Here is a 14,190-nt window from a genome sequence, read left to right as displayed (position 1 = left end):
GAAATGTGTTATACTCCATTCTCCTTATCACACATTCTGGGGATAGAGATGGGTAGGACAAGAGGTCTACAAACTGATAACACTACAGCTCAGGCAGAGTACACAGAATGTTAAAAGCTCACTGGAATTTTGACAGGATCCACATGTATTCTTTGCACAAATCACAAATCAAAAAGATAATTTACTTAATCTGGTGCAGCTGTGCATGGTAGCCAATCAGATTCTAACCAGTGTTAATTGTGGCATCAAATTTAGATTTAGTTTTAGTCATAGTCTTAACTAAAATGCCATTTTCGTTTTAGTCCCATTTTAGTCATCTGCAATTATTTTTGTTTAAAGCGGAGTTCCGGCCTCAAAATCGACTTTGGGCCATCCGCTTGCTGAGTGTCACCTGAAAAAGAAATGGATAATCACAATTTTTTTTTGTTTACTTACCTTGTTTTGTTTACTTACCTAGTCTGAAGAAAATATACTCACCTTTCTTCCTCTTCTTCCCTCTGCGGCCGCTGCTCGCGCCGTCACTTCCTCCTTGTATTGATTCCTGGGAGCTGAACGTCATCGCTCCCAGGAATCAATGCGCCTGCACCGGCCCTGCACGTCACTTCCGGGGCAAACGCATCATTCCCTGCTAAACAGCTTCTGGGCATGCCCAGAAGCTGTGCAGGGATGACACACCTGCCCCGGAAGTGACGGCGGGGCCGGTGCAGTGCATTGTGGGACCGAAGAGGACACGGAAGAGGAGGCAGAAGAGGACGCGCTGGATTCAGCTGCCCACACCTGAGATGGCAGCATTGGAGAAGAAATTTTCAAGGTAAGTATTTCTTCCAAAAGGTAAGTGCGGCCTGGGACAGTTCAGAGGTTATACATTGTGGAATGCACTAGCCCTGACTGTCCTGGGGGTATTTTAATTAAAAAATCATTTCTGAGGCCGGAACTCCGCTTTAAGTCGTATTTTAGCCGACTAAAATCTACAGTAAATTGTATTTGAATAAAATAATTTTAGTCAGCTAAAATCTAATGTGTTTAGTTAAATTGTAATGCATTATTTAAGCATTTCTTTAGAATCTCCAAACTCATATACTCCTGGAGCAAAAAAGTCTAATATCATGTTATTATTCATGGTATTAAGGTTTAAACAAACTCACAGATACAGATTTAGCCACTCCGGATGGTCTGAGGAGGCCTGTAATGCTGCACAGTGCTCTGGACAGTGGTCTGTCTGAGGAGGCTTGTAATGCACACGGTGCTCTGGATGGTGGTCTTAGGAGGCCTGTAATGCACAGGGCTATGGACATGAACAGTCTGAAGAGGAGGCCTGTAATACATTGCACACAGTGCTCTGGACGGTGGTCTGAGAGGCCTGTAATGCTGCACAGTGGTCTGGACATTGGTCTGTGGGTTGGCCTTTAATGCACAGTGCTCCTGATGATTTGATGAGGCCTGTAATGCACACAGTGCTCTGGATGATGGTCTGAGGGGAGGCCTGTAATGCACAGTGCTTGATGGTGGTCTCAGGTTTGAGGGAAGGCCTGTAATGCACAGTGCTCTGGATGCCGGTGGTCAGAGGAGGTCTGTAATGCACACACACTGCTCTGGACAGATAATGGTCTGTGGGGATGCATGGTAATGTAATTTACACATTCACATTGTTCTGCTCTGGATGGTTGTCTGAGGACTCAGAGGCCTGTAATCCTGACTGTACAGTCGCTTGCTTGCTGGGAGCGGAAACAGGTGGAGCTCAGTGGAAACCAGAAGTTCATGAGGGTAAATGTCTCTGCCTCACATTTTTATTTTGGTTTCGTTTGTTAACAAAAACTGAATTGATTTTCGTCATGGTATTCATCAGTGGACGAAAATGTGGTGTACTTTTCATTTAGTTTTCCTCACTGTAAAAAGGGCGAGGATGAAAATATTGACAAATGTTTTCGCTGATTAAATTAACACTGCTTTTAAGTTCAGCTTGTGTAGTTAAGCTACGGCAATCGAACCTGGAAGCCGATTGATTTCTGTGCAGAGCTGCATCAGATTTTGCACGCTCCAGTTTTAGTAAATAACCCCCTATGTATAACAAAATGCTTTGAACGTAAGACCAAAAGGGAGTAAATAAGAGAACTTTGTTTGTAGGGTTTATACCCTTTAACCTTTCGTCAACAACATTTTATCACCCATTCACACCTACACACTAGTGATGAGCCAAAACCCCCCCCCCCCCCCGGTTCAGTTCGCACCAGAACACCTCGAACAGTTTGTTCGAACAAACTAACCCCATTGAAGTCTATGTGACTCGAACCTTGAAAATCAAACGGCCTCATTTTGAAGGCTTAAATGCAAGTTATTGAGTTATTGCCCCAAAAAAAGTGTATGGGGGTCCGGGTACCAACCTGGGGAACATGTAGCAATGAAAAAAAAGTTTTTAAAAAACGATAGTTTTTAAAGGAGCAGTTATTTACTGATTTTAATGAGGCTTAAAGTGAAACTATAAAAATGAAAAATTCCTTCAAATATCGTACTTGTGAGGTCCCCTGAATGAGCCTGTAAAGTAGTGCATCTCTGTGATGTATGTAGCCTGCTGCAGCAATACTGACATTTCTAAAGCAAAAAATGTCATATACATACAAATTTCAAATCACATGTACTTGTCATACAGGTGCAGAAAAATTGGGCCTTGGTTGTTGGTGGTGCCTGTACACCGTAACCCCTCACAGTTACCGATTAAAACAATCAAACTATTACCTGATATGATGTAATCGATAGTCCTATAGATGAGCTGTGGTGCTTATAGATGTACGCAAGTGACCGATTAACAATACTCTCACTGATATGATGTAATCGATAGCCCTATAGATGAGAAATCTTTCTCCCTCACTACTAGGAATGAATCACTGGCACTGCACTGTCTGACAAACTGCAAAGAAACGATTCTCTCCGAGTCTCAAACAAGTTCCTGGCACTCCCTACACTGCTAGGAATGTCTCTCTGGCTGCACTGTCTGACAAACTCCAAAAAAGATACTCTCGCCCTGCCTCAAATGTGTCCCTCTCCCTGTCTCTTCGCCCACACTATCACACTACACGCTGTGGCTGCGCGCGCAGCCTTTACTGTATGTAGTGTGGGGCATGCCCTTGGCCCCTGACCCATGATTGGCTAAAGGCAGCCTGCCTTTAGTCCAATCATGGCAGAGATCATTTGATTGGCCAAAGCACGAGGTAAGGGTGCATGCTTTGGCCAATCGCATAATTTGCTGCACGCGCACAGTGCATTATGGACGCGTGCTTAAATTTCCCACGAAGAAGCACATTTGTTCATCATTCGACGAACGCTCGAACGACCGATGTTCGAGTCAAACATAGCTTCGATTCGAACTCAAAGCTCATCCCTACTGAACACTTTTGCACATTTTTGCTCCTAAGCCTACAAACAACAATGCCCAGCAATAAGAAACCCATTCTTTTCAATACAGGTTATTCACATCTCTCTCTATGCTCTGACACTTGAAGAAGCTTAAAGAGGTACATGTACTTTTTTCGAAGCTGTGTAGCACATTTTTGGCCCCATAGACTTTAACCACTTGCCGACCGCTCACGTTGAGCCTACTGCGGCAAAGTGGTTCGATATCGTCCAGCGACGTAGACCTCCCCATGTGTGCGGCGCGCACCACCGGAGACTCGCTCCCGCTGTACTCAGTCACAGCGGGAGTCGGGCCAGGGGAGGAGCGGCGGTAATCACAAAGCGGGCGGATCTCCTAAGTGACAGGCAGGGACAGATTGCAGGATTCAGCATAGCTGAACCTGCGATCTGTGCCTGTGTCACACAGTCCCCTCCCTCCACACACGTCAGTATTCACCAGGCATACATTAACCCCTTGATCACCAATAAAGTTAACCCCTTCCCTGCCAGTGTCATTTTTACAGTAACAGTGCATATTTATAGCACTGATTACTGTAGTAATGTCACTGGTACCCCCAAAAGTGTCAAAAATGTCAGTCAAGGGTCCGATCTGTCCACCGCAATGTCGCAGTCCCGCAAAAAAAAAAAAAAAAAACGCAGATAGCCGCCATTACTAGTTAAAAAGAAAACAATAAAAATTACATAAATTTCCCGTAGTTAGTAGCTGCGGTAACTTTTGCACAAACCAATCAAAATACGCTTATTACGATTTTTTTTTTACCAAAAATATGTAGCAGAAAACAAATTGGACTAAAATGTTAAAAAATTTTGATTTTTACATTTTTTGGGGGGGGAAATATTGTTATTTTTTCAAAATTGTCGCTCTTTTTTTGTTTATAGCGCAAAAGTTTAAAATCGCACAGGTGATCAAATATGACCAAAAGAAAGCTCTATTTGTGGGGAAAAAAGGACATCAATTTAATTTGGGTACAGCATTGCACGACCGCGCAATTGTCCGTTAAAGTAACGCAGTGCCGAATCGTAAAATATGGCCTGGTCGGGAATGGAATAAAATCTTCTGGTCTTAAAGCGGTTAAAAATACGCTCATTGAGAATTTTTTTGTCAAAGACATGTAGCTAAATAAATTTTGGCCTAAATATATGACAAAAATTGAATATATTGGGTATTTTTTAACTGTCAAAGTAGAAAAATATTGTTATTTTTTCAAAATTGACGCATTTTTTTATTACTATCGCAAAAAATGAAAAGCGCAGAGGTGATCAAATACCACCAAAAGAAAGCTCTGTTTGTGGGAAAAAAGGACGTAAATTTCGTTTAAGTACAGCGTTGCATGACGCTGTTAAAGTCGCACAGTGTCGAATCACAAAAAGTGGCCTGGACGTAAAGCAGGAAAATCCTCCGGTGGTAAAGTGGTTAACCACTTGGTGCCCACACTATAGCCGAAAGACGGCTACAGGGGCGCACTCTGTGATCACCGAGATTCCGGCCCTTTACCACATGATCAGCTGTCAGCCAATGACAGCTGATTACATGATGTAAACAGAAGCCGGTCACCGGGGTTTCTTTTTTTCCTCATGCTCACAGCGTGAGGAGAAAAAAGTAAGCTGATTACCAGCTTATGTAAAAGAGACATCGGTCCCACACAGTGACTGCCAGTGCTGCTAATCAGTGCTCACCAGTGCCACCTACCAGTGTCCATTAGTACTGCTAATCAGTGCCCACCAGTGCCACCTACCAGTGCCAGCTAGTGCCACCAATCAGTGCCCACCAGGGCCACCCATTAGTGCTGCCAATCAGTGCCTTATCAGTGCCACCCATTAGTGCCATCTATTAGTGCAACCTATCAGTGCAGCCTCATCAGTGCCTTCGCAACAGTGCCCACCAGTGCCGACTCATCAGTGCCATCTATCAGTGCCCAACAGTGCCGCCTTATCAGTGCCCATCAGTGCAGCCTATTAGTGCCCATCAGTGCAGCCTATTAGTGCCCATCGGTGCAACCTCATCAGCGCAAATTAATGAAGGAGAAAAATTATCTGTTTGTAAATTTTTTAAACAAACTATGAAAACTTTTTTTTTCAAAATTTTCCAAAATGTTGGTTTGTTTAGCAAAAAAATAAAAAACCCAGTGGTGATAAAATACCACCAAAAGAAAGCTCTATTTGTGTGAAAAGTATGATAAAAATGTTATATAGTTACAGTGTAGCATGACCGCGCAATTGTCATTCAAAGAGTGACAATGCTGAAAGCTGAAAATTGGCCTGGGCAGGAAGGGGGTATACAGTATCTCACAAAAGTAAGTACACCCCTCACATTTTTGTAAATATTTTTTTATATTTTTTTCATGTAACAACACTGAAGAAATTATACTTTGCTACAATGTAGTGAGCTTGTATAACAGTGTAAATTTGCTGTCCCCTCAAAATAACTCAACACACAGCCATTAATGTCCAAACCTCTGGCAACAAGAGTGAGTACATTTTCCCTCCCCGGTGTCATGTGACTCATTAGTGTTACAAGGTCTCAGGTGTGAATGGGGAGCAGGTGTGTTAAATTTGATGTTATCGCTCTCACTCTGGTCACTGGAAGTTCAACATGGCACCTCATGGCAAAGAACTCTCTGAGGATCTGAAAAAAATAATTGTTGCTCTACATAAAGATGGCCTAGGCTATACAAAGATTGCCAAGATATATATAGCATCAAGTTCCTACTCTTTATCCAACTTAAAAAAGAAGCGGGCTGTAGGGTCATCACCTTCACGGCGCATGCTCCGAAACGAGTTGCGTTGCGATTTGGATGACATGTTTGACGGTGGGGGATGGTGTTTTTGGGGTCATAGGCAGCATTCCCCCTCCTCCAAACACAGCGAGTTGATGCCAAAGAGCTTGATTTTGGTCTCATCTGACCACAACACTTTCATCCAGTTCTCCTCTGAATCATTCGGATGTTCATTAGCAAACTTTAGACGGGCCTGTCCATGAGCTTTCTTGAGCAGGGGGATCTTGCGGGTGCTGCAGAATTTCAGTCCTTTAGGGCATGGTGTGTTACCAATTGTTTTCTTGGTGACGATTGTCCCAGCTGCCTTGAGACCTTTGACAAAATTCTCCCGTGAAGTTCTGGACTGATTCCTCACCGTTGGCATGATTATTAAAACTCCACAAGATGAGATCTTGCATGGAACCCCAGACCGGGAAGAATGACAGTTATTTGTGTTTCTTCCAATTGCGAATAATTGCACCAACATCTTGTAGCCCATTCCAGCCTTGTGTAGGTCTACAATTTTGTGCCTGACATCCTTGGACAGCTCTTTGGTCTTGGCCATGGTGGAATGATCTGACTAATTGATTGCTTCTGTGGACAGGTGTCTTTTATGTAGGTAACAAACTGAGATTAAGAGCACTCCAGAAATCCTGCTGATTGATAGGGGAATCAAATACTTATTTCACCCATCAAAATAAAACATATTTGTAACTTTTTTTAAATGGGTTTTTCTGGATTTTTTTGTTGTTATTGTGTGTCACTGTAAAATAAACCTACCAATAAAATTATAGACTGATCGTTTCTTTGTCACTGGGCAAAGGTACAAAATCAGCAGGGGATCAAATACTGTTTTTCCCTCACTGTACATGCATATACGAATGTAAACACACACTTTGTGACACCTACGTACAAAATTATTGATTGCGCTACACGTTATATGAGGCGGCAGCAAAAGGGGTTAAATGCAAATACAAGTTAATGCTTTACTAAGTACATACAACCATTAATATCATCAAAAAGATCTGTAGCGCCAAAAATATATGAACAAAAATATTAAGTGAATCCAGTGTGTACATGAACAGCAAAGTGAAATACAGTCCAAGAAAAACACAAAAGTGAAAGATATATAAAAAAGCAGTCCTATTTGCGGAAACAAAAAAACGAAAAATACATTTAAGGGCACAATCTCGTGATAGGGTAAGCAATATGAACCAATTAGTGGATACACAAAGTCCGTTGCAAAGATGTGCACAAAAAATGTTGATAGCTTGAAGTGTAGAAAAGTGATCCAGTAAAGTGCTCCAGAAACATCCACAACACCCCTGTGAAATGGACACTCACCAGAGAGGATGGCTGCTGTTACAGCAGCAAACACACTATAAGTTTAGATCTGTCATCTGTTGTGGAGAAGGCTGTCCACCGACTCTCACCGTCCAGATGCAGCTAAGATAAATGGAACTCGCTGAGAGCCAGATAATGTTTCCATAGTGTAGTATTTTTTGGATTTTAAGGTATAATAAAGGCCAAAATAAAATAAATCATAAAAGCATTTACAATGGGTGCCACTGCCAACCCGGTATCGGACAGCGGTGTGACGTCAGCGCTAGTAACTCCTCCCTGATGCGTTTTGTCCTATAGGATGTTATTAAGAGGCCCCCTTGATGACATCCTATTATAGCAGGAAATGCTTTGGGGAGGAGTTATTAGTGCTGACGTCACGCCGCTGTCCGATACCGGGTCGGCAGTGGCAACCGTTGTAAATATTTTTAGGATTTATTTTATTTTGGCTTTTATTATACTTTAAAATACAATAATTACTACACTATGGACACTTTATCTGGCTCTCGGCGAGCTTCAATATTCTTAGCTGCATCTGGATGGTGAGAGTCATTGGACAGCCTTCTCCACAACAGATGACAGATCTACACATGACAGCAGTGTTTGCTGCTGCAATGGCAGCCATCCTCTCTGGTGAGTGTCCACTTCACAGGGGTGTTGTGGATGTTTCTGGAGCACTTTACTGGATCACTTTTCCGCACTGCAAGCTATCAACATTTTTGTGCACATCTCTGCACCGCACTTTGTATCCACTAATAGGTTCATATTACCTACCCTTTTACAGGATTGTGCACTTAAATATGTTTTTTATATCTTTTTATATTTTTTGTTTTTATCCGCAAAAAAGACTGCTTTTTTTTATATATACAGTATGTCTTTCACTTTTGTGTTGTTCTAGGACTTTTTTTAACTTTGCTGTTTATTTACACACCAGATTCACTTAATTTTGTTGTTCATATATTTTGGCGCTACACATATTTTGAAGACTGTTTAAAGGTTGGGTATATTACTTATCTGTGTTAGCTGTTACTTCGCAGAGATACACCTTTTAATTTCTGTAACCATTAATATCAGTCTTTTCCTTGCAAGGACCTTCACTCACCCATTAGCATCTGGTTTTTCATTCATTATCTCTATCCTCCACAGCCAGCTTTCTGGGAATTCTGACCTGAGAAGTATGTCAGAATCATCGATATATTCAAAGTCCTCATCACCTGAACAAAAAAAAAAATATTGTATCACTATTATTAGATTAAAACAATTGGAGGGTGATCATGGCCACCACATCCCTAGATGTATCAAAAATGACACATTCATTATAAGCGGGACCTTACAGGTACCACCTACCACCTATATATTCACACATACTGTATAAAAAAAAGTGTTATTTTTTTTAAATTATTTTTATCCTTTTTTTTATTATTATAAGTGTAGCCGGGTCCAGACTACCATGTTTTTGTGTACAGACTTATTTTTGTGGTTGGAATCGTTCTTGTTCCCCTTTAATGCTGGACTCAGATGGAATCATCATCTTGCAGGAACTGGAAGATTGGCATTGTGGGAGCTGTAGTCTTTTACAGAGTGCTGATCATGAGCTTGGATTGCTCAGGAAACTACCTTTCCAGGAATTAAAGGGGGAGTGGAGGATCATGGGAGGAGTTATAAAACTGCTACACAGATTTGAACTCTCTTGCTCCTGGGACCCATCATGTGCACATCAGCCTTCTGAGTGTGTGTGTGAGATAGCAGATTGCGGCCTACTGCACGAGGCCTGACCCACTTACAGAACTCAGCCTCAGCGAAGCGGATGTCTGTCGCTACACTGCGGATGTCTTTGCAGTATCGCTGAGAGAGAAAGTGGAGGTTGGCTGCATATCCTGAGGCAGCAGAGCACTTCAAGTTTTCCAGATTCCGGAGCGTGGGAGACCGCATCGCCTGTTCCACAGGGCCCTCACAGATGGACATCAGAATTGGTGAAAGGGTGCATGTCTCTGATCCAGACTGCAAGTATACAGTACATCCCACCTTTACAGTGAACACAAACATTGAAGCAGATACAAGACCCCTTAGGATTTCAATTTATCATCTTGCTATATTAAACCACAGTGGAAATTGTCTTGTATGAGCTCCAACTGCTGGTGAAGAATATAGCAAGGCCTTGCTAAGGGGAGGGACATTGTGGTATAGTTGCTCTTAAAGGAGACATGTTCTAGTTAGATTGCCATATCTTTAATTAGAATACTGACGGTATAGATTCGTCCAGAGATCTTCTTTAACTTGAGTATTGCTTTACTGCAGTAGAGAATATCTATATACTTACAGAATTTTGAATATTGTGTTGAATACTGTTCCCTGATATAATAACATTTTGTTTATCTGCTGTTTTCTGTGTGTAACGCTCCTGCGTTTTTTGTTAGTGAATGGATTTGCAGCTGCAGAATTATTACACTCAGTAGTCATGTAGAGATGTGTTGAACAAACATATCCAACTCTCAGGACTCATCACTGTGCACAGCCTGATTTATGCAAATATACATACACTCAATATGATGTTCCTGGAGTGATAGGATGTATATGATAGTATAGAGGTGAGAGACAGGCGATAGAAATGGTGAACACTCAGTAGTAATATTCAGGAGAGTGGTAGGTGATGATAGGTAGTATGCAGATAGGTTTAGCAATCATGTATAGTAACAGGTGGTAGGGGACAGCAGATGAAGTACACAAGAGAGAGTAACCTGGTGCAATGGTATAGATGATGGTAGGCTCAAGAGCTAGCAATCTATGAAGTTATGCAGATGATAGAAATAGTGCTTAGATAGTAACAGTCCTTTAGTATGCAGAAGTAGATAGTGAAGTTAGTTAGGAAGGAATCCCCTGTGGGGTACTTATCACAAGTGGGTTAGTAGTAGCAAGGTCCAGTAGCAAGAGAGTGATCCGGTAGCGAGATACGGGATCGGTAGCGAGGTTCCGGTTTTGTTCAGGCAAAGGAATAGCTAGAAGCTCCGGCAGCATAGGACAAGACTGGTCAAGCATGCGGTTTAAATGAGCAATGAGTGAGAGAAAGCCGGCGATTGAAATAGCCGCTCATATCGGCGCTCGGCGATGATGTCATCGTTCTTAAAGGTGTATGCGTTCCACCTGGTTAGCAAGGTGGGACGCAATATTAAGGAGAAATACGGAAATAAGGGTACCAGAGGTACCAGAATCTTACACTGTGTCAGTCTTGCTGAACCCTGATAGTTTATGCGGGGTTTAGCTGATTGACATAATACCACTTGCTTATTCATTGAGTAAACGTAAAAACTCATTTATACTGTGTCAGAGTGTTCCTTAAAGGTGTATACACTATGTCTGAACCTAGAGTGTCAGGTGGGCTGGATGGTTTACAGGGTCAGTGTAGTGCTGAAGAACACCCACTAACCAGAAACCCTCAAAGTGGTAGTGCTACATAAGTAATGAGCAACCTAACAGTCTGGAGCAAGCTCTAGAAATACAGTGAGTCTAGTTGGGGCAGTATCTCCAACATACTTTTTTTTTTATTCTTTATTTTTCAACAGGCATACAGCCAAAGAGAGATACCTGATATCACTGGATACTTATATTCTTGCCAGATTCCAAATAGGTTCAAATAGCAAGGGAAATAAACAATGATAATAAGTCTCATAAACAAAAAAGAAAGCCATTTCGAGCAGTGTAGAGTTCACACAAGGGGGTTTATATGTATATCTCTCATGGCTTTAGAGCCAGCATTCTCTCCGACTCCGTGACTGTATTTTTTTGCCTTTTGGATAAGGAAAGGTTATAGAATAGGTAGAGGAACGCCTATAAAGGTCCTATCTGATGGGGTGTTAGAAAAAGGGATATATAGTCCTGTTTAGATAGGGTTAGGTACTGTATGTACAGTATAGATGTGTGAGTAATGGTATGGGAGGTGGTCTGGGGCAAGGAAAAGTCTAGGGATATTCTCGACATTAAAGAGCAGGGGGAAAGGTGAGGAAAAGGAAACCAGTGAAGGATGTAAAGCAAGGTTACTCATAGGGGTAAGGGGGGGGGGTGTGGGGAGTGGGGGAGAAATATAACAGGGAAGAAGAGGGCAGAAAGAGACAGGAAAATTAATTAGAATTAAGTATCTGCCTCAAGCCTGGCCTGGGGATGCTTACCTTTACTCGAAAACGAGAACTGGGACTAATAAGACCAGGTCTTGTTGAACACATCAGACCTGTTTATTTTGGAAGTGGGTTAGATCCTACATCCATCTGATCTCTTCTGTTTGTTAAGCCAGAGTTGGACAAAGAGAGTGGATTCCTCTCATCAACAGGCTAGAATGCAAGCTTTAGTGCCATTTAAAAAATGTCTCAGGATCAATTTTCTATATATTTTGGAGGAAATCGAGTTATTGTGGAAAAGGCAGAAGGAAGGTTCCCAGGGTACAGTATATGAAAGTTTGTGAATTGTTGAGAGATGCTGCAACTTTCTTTCCAAAAAGTAATGAGTTAGGGCATTACCAGACGACGTGGAGTATTGTGTTGTTGTCCTGTCTTCATCTCCAACATCTATCTGGTGCTAACGGTATTATTGTATGTATCACAGCCAAGCTTCAGTACCAGCATGCAAGTATCTTATAATTACCCCCCCCCCCCACACACACTCACACACACATCACAGTCCCCCACTTCACATCAGTTTCCCCTTCACAGTAGTGTTCTCAGGCCCCCTGCACATTACCCCCTCCCCCCTTCCTTACAATAGTGTACTGAACCCTCTTCACATCACACACCCTCTTTATTCACAGCAGTCCTCAACCTACCTTCAAATCATTACTCCCATCCAACAATACAGTCCCCTGCTCTCTTCACATCCCTCCCCACAGTACTGTCCTCTGCCCCCTTTACACCCCTCCCCCACAGTACTGTCCTCTGCCCCTTTTACATCCCTCCCCCACAGTACTGTTTACTGCTCCCTTCACGTCCCTCCCCCACAGTACTGTCCTCTGCCCCCTTCACATCTTTCCCCCACAGTACTGTCCTCTGCCCCTTCACATCTCTCCTCCACAGTATTGTCCTCTGCCCCTTCACGTTTCTCCCCCACAGTACTGTCTTCTGTCCCTTCACATCCCTCCCCCATAATACTGTCATCTGCTGACTTCACATCGCTCCCTCACAGTACTTTCTTCTGTCCCCTTCACATCCCCTCCACAGTACTGTCCTCTGCAGACTTAACATGCCTCCCCCACAGTACTGTGCTTTGCCAACTTCATATCCCTCCTCCACAGTACTGTCCTCTGCCAACTTCACTTTAGAACTCTACCAATAGCAGAACTGTGCCCACTTCACTTCCCCCTCACAATGCTGCCCCCGTTTACCTCTCCCCCACAGCACTGCACCCACCCCTTTACATCTCCCCCATCAAACATCAAATACCCCTTCACTCTCCTACCTTAGTCAGGGCAGAGAGCAGGAGGCAGAGTATTTCTGGACCGAGTGTGGAAGGCACAGTATAGCATTAAACAGAGTGTGTTAGTGGGAGCTGCTGGAGTTAACTTTTTGTATTAACCAGCAGGGAATTGGCAGCCCTTCATCTAATCACCTGTTGGTTAATTTGAAAAGTTAACCCTGGCAGCTCCAACTCCTGTACTTGTTCAATGCTGTGCCTTCCGCTCTCCAGAAATATTCTATTTCCCACTCTACTGTTACAATGACAGCAGCGGAGGCTGTGAGAAAGAAGCAGCTCTTAAATGGCATGTCTGCGGGTCCAGATGGAACCGTGACTTGGTCCCGATCTAATAGTAGCTCAGTCCACCATTTGGTGATGCCTGATATAGAATTTTTTATAGTGAGAAGATATACTTTTTGAAGTTACTCAGTCAAAAAGTTGTGGATAAGTCATGTTCCTAGGCAGCTTTAAAAGGAGAATGGTCCTCAGGCTTTTAAATAAATAATTGGGCATCAAAATGTGATATAGAAGGTCTTAGACAAGCCATAGATGATGTGATTTTTTTTTCCTGCAACCAGGTTGCAGGAAAATGCCAGACTTGTATTGCATTTCACAAAGGTATTCGGTTTGCACAAGAAAATACACCATAGTGTAGTTTGGTCAGAGGATTGGGGATCATTTGTATTATGCAGGAGGTGGTAAGATTTTAACTACAGTAACAAGACATATTGGACTGTATCACAAATATGACAACTCGTGGTGTCATTTTTTGTGCTTGAGGCCATCCCTCCAGACCCACGGGGGGTGACTGGGATAGGCGTATTCTGCAGAGGGAAACCTTTTGGATTGAGCGCCTTAATGCCATCTCCCCCCTGGGATTAATGAAGTACTTATTTCCTATGTGTCAGAACTAATACTCTTTCCTTGATCCATATATTGGCTTGGACCCTGTGGCTTGGCCCTATGCCTAATCTTTTTGGATACCTCATATGATATTTTGTAAGGAAGCTGCTTGTTTGTCTTATTGATATTCCCAGACACTGTTGTTGAATTTTCTATCCCCTTTGTTCGTGGTGATGGCTCCTGGAGGTGCGGTGCCACAGGTGGGTAAATTTGAAATACAGGCACATTTTTGTCTTATTATTTCAATTATGAAATTTCATATATATATATGTCAGTTGTATGTTTTATTTGATTGTATGTTTATATATAATGTTTGTTTCTTTTTCTCAAATCAAATTGTTATTCA

The 14,190-nt window shown here is 42.4% G+C and overlaps 2 protein-coding genes across 2 annotated transcripts in view; both read right to left on the bottom strand.

Annotated features, from left to right (window-relative positions):
- The window catches only part of LOC309553574 (A.superbus venom factor 1-like), a 1,719,715-nt gene that overhangs the window by 1,141,490 nt on the left and 564,035 nt on the right, over positions 1-14,190 (bottom strand). The gene's annotated exons all lie outside the window — the stretch shown is intronic.
- LOC309553584 (A.superbus venom factor 2-like) overlaps positions 1-14,190 on the bottom strand; it is a 453,522-nt gene that overhangs the window by 134,525 nt on the left and 304,807 nt on the right. Inside the window, exon 17 of the mRNA XM_082254860.1 lies at positions 8,608-8,719. Within this exon, the coding sequence (XP_082110986.1) occupies positions 8,608-8,719 (112 nt within the window). The remainder of the gene's footprint in view (positions 1-8,607; positions 8,720-14,190) is intronic.

This window comes from Pelophylax lessonae, assembly GCF_965119305.1.
Source record: "Pelophylax lessonae genome assembly, chromosome: 4".
NCBI classification, from domain to species: Eukaryota; Metazoa; Chordata; class Amphibia; order Anura; family Ranidae; genus Pelophylax; species Pelophylax lessonae.
This window is presented reverse-complemented; position numbering and strand designations above follow the sequence as displayed.